Below are 12,791 nucleotides of genomic sequence, written 5' to 3' on the forward strand. Positions count from 1 at the left end.
ACAGATTGATAGATGTGTAGATATTAAAGATATCAAAGGAATGTGGAGATACTGAAGGGAAATAAAGTTGAGGTAGATCACCAGCCCTGTGGCCGAAAGAACAAGCAGATTCATTCCCACATTCAGGTGAGTTGGGCTGAGCTGCCGGAGACAATGTCACGTGGTATGATTGTTTACATCACTATCGGCCAACTGCACCAATCAGCTGCAGGATATGTGCGACCTTGTCTGTCACTCACACGGAGACCCCGCCCCCGTCCAGGCGGATTGCGCAGTCTAGTCCAGCCTTGTCTCCTCTGATTGTTCGCGGCCTGGTGGGCGTGTCCATGACGTAACGGACAGGGTCAGCTGACCGTGCAGTCAAGATGGCGTCTGTTGCTGAGATGTACGATGTGACTTGGGAGGGTGAGTGGGCAGACTGCGGGCAATGGAGCAAGTGGATCGTGGTGATCCGACATCCAGACCGGGGTTTGGGAGGTTTTTCGCTTCAGCGAAAGTCGAGGGGAAGTTCGCTTGAGTGGAGGGAGAACTCCACGGGTGTTGGTTACACGAGTCGGATTGAGTGGGGATGAGGGCATGGAGTGTGTGTAACGTTAAGCTGGAAGTACAATGCCGCTGGAAAACAGGCACACAGGTCCGATGAGAAGAGGCTTAGGAGAGAAAAATACTGCAGATATTGGAAGTCTGACGTGAAAGCAGTAAATACCAAAGTCCAGGGATTAGACAACATCTGTGTCGTCCCATTCTGTTGTTGTGCTTCTTTCTCCATAGATATGTGCATAGTGGCGAAGAGATTAGTTGCATGTAAATGACAACTCCAAGTAGGAATTGGGCAAGGGATGTAAAGACCGAAAAATGGTATTCAGATAGCCTGCAGGATTAAGACCTCTGATTGGATGATCAGAGGGTGTAAACTTAATCAATTTGTGTACTTAGGTTTTAAGCATCAACTCTAATTAATTGAACGATTTGGTGATGGTTTGTGAGGTAGATTTTTTAATCTTTATATTAACCTTGTTGACTATTCTTAAACTTAAATGCCACAACAGAAGTTTATTTTGCATAAAAGCTTCTTCCTTCAGTTGACACATTAATATAAATAACAGTAGGGGTGCGCTAGTTGGCCCTCAACTGCTCCAAAATTCCATGTAGTTATGGCTAATACTTTGCCTCAATCTTCCTTTCTTGTCTGCTCCCCATTTCCCTCAATTATGCTACCAAATAACTGCCTAGCTTTAAAAATTATCTATCCATGAAATGTCTTTAAGATCATAACAAACAGTAGTCTCTTGAGCCTATTCTCCTACTCGATAGGAACATGGCTGATTTGACATTCCTTAGGTCTACTTTCCTGCCTTTTACCTGTAACCTTTGATTTCCCCTACTGATCAAGAGCCTATTTATCTCAGCCTTAAATATACACAAGGACTCTGTACCTGCTGCTCTCTCAGCAAGGAGTTCTAAAGCGTTCAACCCTCTGAGAAGAAAATGCTCCTTATGTCAGCTTTAAATTGGCACTTCTTTATCTTGAGACCATCTTCTCTGGTCCGAGACACTTTCACCCTCTCACCGTTTACTCTATGAAGCCTCTTTAATATCCTATGTGTTTCAATGAGATCACCTCATTCTTCTAAATTTGTGAGCAGAGTCCCAACCTGTTTGGCTTTTGTTCATAAGACTGTCCTTCCATTGAACTGTCTCAAATGAGAGGACTAAAACTGCTCCAAATGTGGTCTAACTTTGAACGGTTGTAGTTAGACTTCTCTACTGTTGTACTTTTGAGAGGTACCTTGTTGAATGGCTTCTGGAAATCCAATCACAACTTATCTACTGGTTCCACTCTATCTATTCCTCAAAAAGTCTGTTTGATTAGTTTATGATCTTCCAAATGTTCTCTTAGTACTTCCCTAATTACTGATTCTAACATTTTTCTAATAATAGATATTAGGCTATTTGGCCTTTAGTTACCTACTTTTTGGCTCCATCTCTTTTTGAATAGGGGACTCTCATTGATCGCTTTTGAATCCTCTGATACGTCTCCAGAATCTAAGGATTTGTGGAAAATTACAACCAAAGCATCCAGAATCTCTGTAGCTAACACTTCAGAGTAATGAATTTCAAACATTTAATTAGATTAGATTAGATTACTTACAGTGTGGAAACAGGCCCTTCGGCCCAACAAGTCCACACCGACCCGCCAAAGCGCACCCACCCAGACCCATTCCCCTGCATTTACCCCTGCACCTAACACTACAGGCAATTTAGCATAGCCAATTCACCTAACCTGCACATTTTTGGACTGTGGGATGAAACCGGAGCACCCGGAGGAAACCCATGCAGACACGGGGAGAATGTGCAAACTCCACACAGTCGGTCGCCTGAGGCGGGAATTGAACCCGGGTCTCTGGCGCTGTGAGGCAGCAGTGCTAACCACTGTGCCACCGTGCCGCCCACAATGCCTTGAAGAAAACCCTATATTCACTTATTTTGATCCTAAGTGGTCAATCCAAGTGGCAATGTTCTTGGAATACAAAACAGCAAGTCACATTGCTGTTTCAGTCCTGGGGTAAAGAGATAAATGTGATTGAGTCATCTGGTAAGCTTTATGCTGCTTGAACCATAATATTAGGGGTGATGCACAGTTTGCAAGGCCAAACATCAGTAAATCTGACAGATGTTTATTACAATTGAACCATATTGTGTCATTTTAAAAAATTGAAATCAGGCAGGTGTAAAAGATTCCACAGCAATCTAACAAAGAGCAGGGAGATCTCATGGTCACTTGTCAGTAGTTATCCCTCAATGAAAACCATAGGTTTATCTGTTCATTCATCTGTTGCAACTTGTGGGGATCTTGCTTTGTGCCAATTGGTTGGTGCACTTCCTGCATTAAAGCAGTGACAACAGAACAAAAATACTTGAGCTGCAAGACATTTTAGCATATCCTGAGTTCATAGAGATGTATAGCACAGAAACAGACCCTTTGGCCCAACTCATCCAGGCCGACCAGATATCCCTACCCAATCTAGTCCCACCTGCCAGTACCTGGCCCATATCCCTCCAAACCCTTCCCAGTTATAGCCCATCCAGATGCCTTTTAAATGTTGTAATTGTATTAGCCTCCACCACTTCCTCTGGCAACTCATTCCATACACGTACCATCCTTTGTGGAAACCTATGCCCTCTAGTTCTGGACTCCCCCCACCTCAGGGAAAAGACTTGGTCTATTTATCCTATCCATGTCCCTCATGATTTTACAGATCTCTATAAGGTCATCCCTTAGCCTCCGATGCTCCAGGGAAAACAGCACTAGCCTATTCAACCTCTCCCTATAGCACAAATCCTCCAATCCTGGTAACATCCTTGTAAACCTTTTCTGAACCCTTTCAAGTTTCACAACATCTTTCCAATAGGAAGGAGACCAGAATTGCACACAATATTCCAACAGTGGCCTAACCAATGTCCTGTACAGCTGTAATATGACCTCCCAACTTCTGTACTCAATACTCTGACCAATAAAGGAAAACATACCAAATACCACCTTCACTATCCTATCTACCAGCGACTCCACTTTCAAGCAGCTATGAATTCGTACTGCAAAGTCTGTTTGTTCAGCAGTACTCCCTAGGGCCTTGCCATTAAGTGTATAAGTCCTGCTAAGATTTGCTTTCCCAAAATGCAGCACCTCACACTTATCTAAATTAAACTCCGTGAAATATCATGAAAAATGATATTTAAGTACAAGTTCATATTTTGTCAAAGGGAAACAAAGTGATTTTTGAGAAGGTTTACAGCTCAGGTGAGGTTCAGATTGTACGTTTGCTCGCTGAGCTGGTAGGTTTGTTCTCAGCTGTTTCGTCATCATGCTAGCTAACATCATTAGTGAATCTCTGTTGAGGCACTGTTTATATGTCTTGATATGTTAAGGTGGGTGATATTATTTGGGGTTCTTTTTCTCAGAGATTGGTAAATGAGGTAAAATCGATGTGTTTATTGATGGAGTTCCAGCTTGAATGCCAAGCCTTTAGGAATTCCGTGTGTGTTTCTGCTTAGCTTGTCCGAGAACGGATGTTGTCCCAGTCGAGGTGGTGTCCTCTTTCGTCTGTGTGTAAGGATACAACTGATAGCTGGCCATGTCTTTTGGTGGCCAGTTGGTGTTCATGTACCCTGGTGGCTAGTTTCCTGCCTGTCTGTCCGATGTAGTGTTTGTTGCAGTCCTTGCAGGGTATTTTGTAAATGACATTCGTTTTGCTGGTTGTTGGTACAGGGTCCTTCAGGTTCATCAGTAGCTATTTCACTGTGTTGATAAGTTTATGGGCTACCATGATGCCAAGGGGTCGGAGTAGTCTTGTGGTCATCTCTGAGATATCTTTGATGTATGGTAGTGGGGCTAGAGTCTTTGGGGCTGTTGTGTCTTGTTTGGGTTTATTGTTTAAGAATCAGTGGACTGTGTTTATCGGGTACCCATTGTTCTTGAACACGCTGTATAAGTATTTTTCTTCTGCTGCTCATAGTTCCTGGTGTTGCAGTGTGTTGTGGCCCATTTAAATAACGTCTGATGCAGCTCTGTTTGTGGGTGTTGGGATGATTGCTCCTGTAGGACATCCTTGCGTTTGTGGATTGCTTTTCTCAATTACAGGAGACTCCAAAATGCTCTCTGCAATAAAGCAGTGAAGCACTTTTGAATTATCAGTATCGTTATTGTTATAATGTAGAAAACATGGCAGTCAATTTGTACATCACAAGATCATTGAAACAACAGTATGATAATGAGCAGTTTATTTAAGTTCTGATTTTGAGGGATAAGTATTGACTCAGAACATGATTTACTATAGTGGGTTATTTTCTAGCCATCCAAATAGAGCCTTCACTTAATGTTTTATCTGAAAGATGTTCATCTGATAATGCAGCTTTCTATCAGTGCTGCAGTGGAGTGTCAACCTTGATTTTATGTACAAGTGACTTGACTGCAACATCTCCCTTAATAAACAGTGTCATAACCATATGATTAATGCAGTTGCTGAATGATCAGAGTTGCTGCTGCTCAGTGTACTCAAAATAAGTATTTCTAACATGGAATATTGCAAAAGGCTGGTTACAAATACAACTACAGATGCTCATATTTGTGATGCCCAATGCGTGAACCAAGCTGACATTGGGAGGTTTGACTGAGTTATTAGTTATGGTGTATATCGTCCTAATTTGTGCAGATTAGTTGTGCTGACAATCCAATACGCTGTGCTGTGGAAATAATGCCAGAACAGTATAGTGTTTGGTGTGAAATTTTGGAATAAATTAGGATTACACCTTCTTAGTGTGCAGTGAGACTGATGAGAACATCGCATCGTTGTGTTGATTTGAAGATGACTTCATTTTGAATACGTCATTGTGTAACTGACATTAACTGGCAAGTCACCTGCTGACTGCTCTTTTTTTGGTTAAAACAGGATTGTAGTTACTGATATTTGTACCGTGGATGGTATGTCATCATCTTAGTGAAAGCAAAATCAGTCTGTAGAAATAAATATATTCCTGTGCAACCTGAAAAGCCTTAACTTGATAAGTATGTCTGGAATTATTTCTGCTGTCCCTTTCTACACATGTCATAGACTGCTGTGTTTCAAGACCTCAGCAGTGATATCAGTAATTAAGGAGCTGATTTAATGGAATACAGCGTCAAGTAACTGTAATTAGTCAGGAAGCCTGCAAAAAAAGTTCTTTAATTTGTTCTTAAGGTTAGTTCTTCAAAAGGGCATATTTAAGGATGTCAGACATGGGTACTGCAGTCACATAGGCATTATTTCAAATCCATCAATGGCCAAAGCAGTTGGTGATGGGCTGCTTGAAATAGTTGGATAAAAGTGTCTCACTCGGCCAGTTGGAGTCTGTTAAACTGTCAAGTCTGGTGGACATATTACAAGGGTAGCAGGACCTTGCATTCAGTGTGATAGAGAATGTCAGCAGGTTAAACCTTTGAGGCTCACGCCATCTCAGAGGGACATGAGGAAGGGTCAAGCCTCTGACCCCCACCATTAGACTTTCATTGAGCTTGTGAATGGAGGATTAAGGGCGATGTAAGTGATAGTTGAGAGATTGAGCAAATAATTTACAGAGGAGGAAGAGTTGAAAATGAAAGGATGGTGATGAGTGTTGTTTGAAAGATGAGAAGTTATGGATATGATGGGAGTGAGTGGTTTGGAGGTGCAATCAGATAAAATGACCAATACTTGATTAAAACAGAAAGCAGAAACTAACGCAGCTATCTTCAGACTCAGATGATGTCAGGAACTTGTGTCTGCCCAGGGGACTGGGTTCATTTAAGTAGGAGATGTTGTAAAGTGAAAGTGCCATTATCATCATAACATCACCCCACACACTACCTGGATGGTTGAGGGGATTTCCTGGCTGTTCTCTTGACCAGTGTCCCATCTGCAAGTTAAACTTTTAAAACATGAGCAGAAAGAACAGACAAAGAAGCAGAAAGTATTGGAGAAATGGTAGAGACACAGCAATTGCATAAAATTGTTATATTTTTAAACATCATAGAACCAATTATCAAACCAAATTTGACACAAGCTATATGAGATATTCAGACAGATAGCCAAAAGCTTGGTCAATGAAGTTGATTTTAAGGAGAGCCTTAAATGAGCAAAGTAGAGAAGTGTAGCAAGAGTATCCCAGAGTAACCTTTGTGACTGAGACACAGACATTGGTGGAACAAATAAAATTCACCAAGTACAAGCTGCGAGAAATCAAGAACCCGAGATATACTATTGGGTTGGAGGCGATTATATAGATAAGGATGAGACCAGGTAATGATTTGAAAACGGACAAAAATTTGAAAAGCAAGGCATTTCTGATTCAAGAGTCAGTGTAGGTCAGCAAGTATGGTTGATGTATGAACAAGACTTGGTTTAAGTTCAGATGATTTTTGAAATTTACACAGCAATGGAAAGACAGTAGATATCATATCTTGACTGAGTACAAGATGATAAGAGATCTCCCAGACTACACTTGTAAAACATAAAAAATCCAGTTTTGCAGTGAGAAATCACAAAAGTTACTAATCCCAGTTTTTGATTAATCCAGCCACAGTTCCATGGAATAACCTCTCTTCTCAGAGGACTGTCATTTGCCTTTGCTTTGCTGCCAGACATTTTGTCCTTGCATAAGTTTTTAGAAACAAGATGACCAATTCTACTAATATGATTTTTCGGGCTCTTTGAGCTATTGAATTAGTCACACTCACCCGGGCTTTCCCGATAGACTTTTCAATGTTTCCCCTTCAAGTATTTATCTAATTCTCTCTTGGAAAGCTACTATTGAATGTGCTTCCGCCTCTCTTTCAGTCGGTACATTCCAGATCTCAATCTGCTGCAAAAGAAGAAATTCACAACTTGCATTACTTTGTGTCTCCCTGTATGTGCTTTTGTTAATCATTTCCAGGACACATGCTATCACCACCAAGACCAGCATCCACTGCCCATTTCTAATTTCTCTTGAAAACATTTCGTTGAACCACTGCAGTCTGTGTGATGTAAATCTGCATAGAGTGCTGCTAATGCAAGATTGTTACAAAGATATAATGAAATTCATGGAGATTTTAATCTATATATAAACTGGAAAAGATGGACAGAAGTAGTCTAAAAACATAATGTTTTCAGGCTAGATTTTTCTTAGATTAGTAACTTCTGGTGCCAGCCAGAAAGCAGAGTATACTAGACTTGGTATTATGAACATGATAGGATTAATTAATAACCTCAGTGAAAGTGCCCTGACATAGCAACAATTAGAATATGATTGAGTTTTAAATTCAATTTGAGGAACAGAAGAATAGGTCCAATGTGATATTTAATTCTAAATAAGAGCAATTATGAGGACATGAAAGCAGAGATAGCTAAAATAACCTGGCAAACAAGATTGAGATATTTCAGTGAGAAGCAATGGAAGGTATTTATGGGAATATTTCAGAATAGATGCATTCTAACAAGAAAGAAAAAGTCCAAAGGGAAGACCTACCATCTGTGATTAAATTCAAATGTTACATTTAGTTTGTATTATCTTTAATTAAAAGATAAAATATAATTACATCAAGATTGACAGCAGGCAACAAGATTGGACAGAATATACAATAAAACAAAGAATGACGAATAGATTAATAAGCTGGGGGAAAATTAGACTATGAGAGAAAGCCAACGGTATGTCTGGAAATGAAAGAGAGTGAAGAACTCAAAATTACAATCAGCAGGGAAGTGGTACCTAATCAAACTGTTGGACCAGAGGGCTGTCAAGACCCAAGCCCTGAAGGATTTCATGATCGAGTTTGAAGAGAAATGACAAGTCAGATAGTTGATGCATTGGTTTTAATTTTCCAGAATTCCTTATATTTTTGGAAGCTTCCAGTGGATTGGAATATAATAAATAATGATTTTGTTCGAAAACATCAGAGACAGAAGCAAGAAAACACAGGCCAGTGACTTTAACATCTGTTAGAAGGAAAATGTTAGAAGCTATCGTTAAAGATCTTACAGCAGGGCAGAAAAGATCAAGGTAATCAGGGAGAGTCAACATGGTTTTATGAAAGGGAAATCATGTTTAATTAATTTTTGGGATCTTGGATGAAGCAATTTGTTCCTTGGATAAAGGGGAACTGATGGGTGTACTATACTTGCATTTCCAGAAAACAATTGTTGAGCTGTCACTTCAAATGTTATTGTGGAAAGTGAACGATCATGGTGTATAGAGAAGATTGACTATCTAACAAGAAATAGAGTATCTATAAGTAGGTCATGAAGTCATAGAGTCAGAGATGTACAGCACGGAAATAGACCCTTTGGTCCAATTTGTCCATGCTGACCAGATATCCTAATTCAAAGTTTGTGCGAAGATTTGTAGCTCGGGTGCTCGTTGTTGTGGTTCTGTTCGCCGAGCTGGAAGTTTCTGTTGCAAACGTTTCGTCCCCTGGCTCAGCAACATCATCAGTACTTGGGAGCCTCCTGCGAAGCGCTTCTTTGATGTTTCCTCCGGTGTTTATAGTGGTCTGTCCCTGCCGCTTCCGGTTGTCAGTTTCAGCTGTCCGCTGTAGTGGTTGGTATATTGGGTCCAGGTCGATGTGTTTGTTGATGGAGTTTGTGGATGAATGCCATGCCTCTAGGAATTCCCTGGCTGTTCTCTGTCTGGCTTGCCCTATGATAGTAGTGTTGTCCCAGTCGAATTCATGTTGCTTGTTGTCTGCGTGTGTGGCTACTATGGATAGCTGGTCGTGTCGTTTCGTGGCTAGTTGATGTTCATGGATGCGGATTGTTAGCTGTCTTCCTGTTTGTCCTATATAGTGTTTTGTGCAGTCCTTGCATGGTATTTTGTACACTACATTAGTTTTGCTCATGTTGGGTATCGGGTCCTTCGTTCTGGTGAAGGACAAAGGACCTGATACCCAACATGAGCAAAACTAATGTAGTGTACAAAATACCATGCAAGGACTGCACAAAACACTATATAGGACAAACAGGAAGACAGCTAACAATCCGCATACATGAACATCAACTAGCCACGAAACGACACGATCAGCTATCCTTAGTAGCCACACACGCAGACAACAAGCAACATGAATTCGACTGGGACAACACTACTATCATAGGGCAAGCCAGACAGAGAACAGCCAGGGAATTCCTAGAGGCATGGCATTCATCCACAAACTCCATCAACAAACACATCGACCTGGACCCAATATACCAACCACTACAGCGGACAGCTGAAACTGACAACCGGAAGCGGCAGGGACAGACCACTATAAACACCGGAGGAAACATCAAAGAAGCGCTTCGCAGGAGGCTCCCAAGCACTGATGATGTCGCCTAGCCAGGGGACGAAACGTTTGCAACAAAAACTTCCAGCTCGGCGAACAGAACCACAACAGATATCCTAATCTAGTCCCATTTGCCAGCACTTGGCCCATATCACTCTAAACTCTTCCTATTCATATACTCATCCAGCTGCCTTTTAAATGCTGCAATTGTACCCGCCTCCACCAAATCCTCTGGCACCTCATTCCATATATGCACCACCTTCTGCATGAAAATGTTGCCTTTTGGGTCCCTTTTAAATATTTCCCCTCTCACCCTAAACCTATGCCCTCTAATTCTGGACCCTCCTACCCCAATGAAAAAACTTTGCCTATTTACCCTATCCATGCCCCTCATGATTTTATAAACCTCTATAAGGTGACCCCTCAGCTGCCGACCTCTCTCCTAGTCAGCCTCCCTATAGCTCAAATCCTGCAACCCTGGCAACATCCTTGTAAATCTTTTCTGAACCCTCTCAAGTTTTACAACATCTTTCCAATAGGAAGGAGACCAGAATTGCACACAAAATTCTAAAAGTGGCCTAACCAGTCTCCTGTACAGCTACGACATGACCTCCCAATTCCAATACTCAATGCTCTGACCAATGAAGGAAAGCATACCAAAAGACGCCTTCACTATCCTATCTACCTGCAAATCCACTTTCAGGGAACTATGAACCTGCACTCCAAGGTCTCTTTGTTCAGCAACACTTGCCAGGACTTTAAGTGTACAAGTCCTACTCTGATTTGCTTTTCCAAAATGCTGCACCTCGCATTTATCTAAATTAAACTCCATCTGCAACTCCTCAGCCCATTAGCCCATCTGATCAAGATTCCGTTGTACTCTGATGTCACCACCTTCGCTGTCCACTATACCTCCAATTTTGGTGTTGTTATCTGCAAACTTACTAACTACACTTCCTATCCAAATCATTTATATAAATGGCGAAAAGCAGTGGACTTACTGGTCACAGGCCTCTAGTCTGAAAAGCAACCCTCCAACACCACCACCTACCTTTGAACCAGTTCTGTATCCAAATGAGTTCTCCCTGTATTCCATGAGAGCGAACCTTGCTAAATAGTCTACCATGAGGAACCTTGTCGAATGCCTTACTGAAGTCCACATAGATCATGAGCACTGCTCTGCCCTCATCAATCCTCTTGGTTACTTCTTCAAAAAACTCAATCAAGTTCGTGAGACATGATTTCCCATGCACAAAGCCATGTTGACTATCCCTAATCAGTCCTTGCCTTTCCAAATACATTTAATGTCCTGTTCCTCAGGGTTCTCTCCAACACGTTTCCCACCACCAATGTCAGGCTCACCGGCTTATAGTTCCCTGGCTTTTCCTTACCACCTTTCTTAAATATTGGCACCACGTTAGCCAACCTCCAGTCTTCCAGCACCTCACCTGTGACTATCGATGATACAAATATCTCAGCAAGGGGCCTAGGAATCACTTCTTTAGCTTCCCACAGAGTTCTCGGGCATTGATCAGGTCCTGGAGATTTATCCACCTTGATTCATTTTAAGACATCCAGCCCCACCACCTCTTTAATATGGACATTTATCAAGATGTCACCATCTATTTTCCCATTTTCTATATCTTCCATGTCCTTCACAGTAAACACTGTTGCAAATTACTCGTTTAGTATCTCCCTTGTCTCCTGCATTCTCTGTAGGCTGCCTTTTTGTTCTCTGAGCGGCTCTATTCTCTCCCTAGTTACCCTTTTGACCATAATATATTTATAGAATCCCTTTGGATTCTCCTTCACCCGATTTGCCAAAGCTATCTCATGTCCTGATTTCCCACTTAAGTATCCTCATACTGTCCTTATACTCTAAGGATTCATTTGATCTCTGCTGTTTATACCTAATGTATGCTTCCTTCTTTTAAACCAAAACATCAATTTCTCTAATCATCCAGCATTCACCTACGAGCCTTGCCTTTCACCCTAACAAGAATACACTGTCTCTGGATTTCCGTTATCTCATTATTGAAGGCTTCCCATTTTCCAGCTATCCCTTTACCTGCTAACATCTGCCCCCAATTAATTTTTCAAAGTTCTTGCCTAATACTGTCAAGATTGGCCTTCCAATTTAGAACTTCACCTTCTAGATCTGGTCTATCTATTGTCGTCCCATTTCCCCCCTCAGTCAAAGCAGAACACTCGGAGATACAGAGTAGTTTTACCTCCTTCATTTTTATTCTGTGCCCTGGAGGGAGAGAGACTGATCGCCTATGTGTACAGGGACATGAGTTCGCAATCTTCTCTGGAATAACAGTTTCTCAGTGAATAATATAGTCATTTTACAAGGAGGAGCATCCAGATAAGGCAACATACATATTGATTGGGTGATTGCTACAATCAACAGCAATGAACAGTTCAAGATTAAGTCATCTGCTGTTACATAATAAATGATCTTAATTTTGTTAAATGGTTTCACATGATTAGATTAGATTACATTACATTACAGTGTGGAAACAGGCCCTTCGGCCCAACAAGTCCACACCGACCCGCCGAAGCACAACCCACCCATACCCCTACATTTACCCCTTACCTAACACTACGGGCAATTTAGCATGGCCAATTCACCTGACCTGCACAGTTTTTGGACTGTGGAAGGAAACCGGAGTACCCGGAGGAAACCCACGCAGACACAGGGAGAACGTGCAAACTCCACACAGTCAGTCGCCTGAGGCGGGAATTGAACCCGGGTCTCCGGCGCTGTGAGGCAGCAGTGCTAACCACTGTGCCACCGTGCACATTTCACCTTGTTAACTGATGTTGCATACTGAATGCTACCTCATCTTGTTAAACAGCTCTACATAATGAATGCTTTTCCACCTTGTTAACCCATTACCCTTGCCTCCATACCATTGTTAACTGTAAGTTGGTATCTGGTCTGAGTCATGCTCAGCTGAACTTCTTGTTTCACAAAACTCAG

The 12,791-nt window shown here is 41.7% G+C and overlaps 1 protein-coding gene across 1 annotated transcript in view; it reads left to right on the top strand.

The window, feature by feature from the left end:
* Positions 1 to 285: 285 nt before the first annotated feature.
* Positions 286 to 12,791, top strand: part of emc2 (ER membrane protein complex subunit 2) — a 118,021-nt gene continuing 105,515 nt past the window's right edge. Inside the window, exon 1 of the mRNA XM_043688741.2 lies at positions 286 to 405. Within this exon, the coding sequence (XP_043544676.1) occupies positions 366 to 405 (40 nt within the window). The 5' untranslated portion in view covers positions 286 to 365. The remainder of the gene's footprint in view (positions 406 to 12,791) is intronic.

Source organism: Chiloscyllium plagiosum, unplaced genomic scaffold, assembly GCF_037043375.1.
Source record: "Chiloscyllium plagiosum isolate Xiang-an unplaced genomic scaffold, Cpla_swu_hap1 HiC_scaffold_4, whole genome shotgun sequence".
NCBI classification, from domain to species: Eukaryota; Metazoa; Chordata; class Chondrichthyes; order Orectolobiformes; family Hemiscylliidae; genus Chiloscyllium; species Chiloscyllium plagiosum.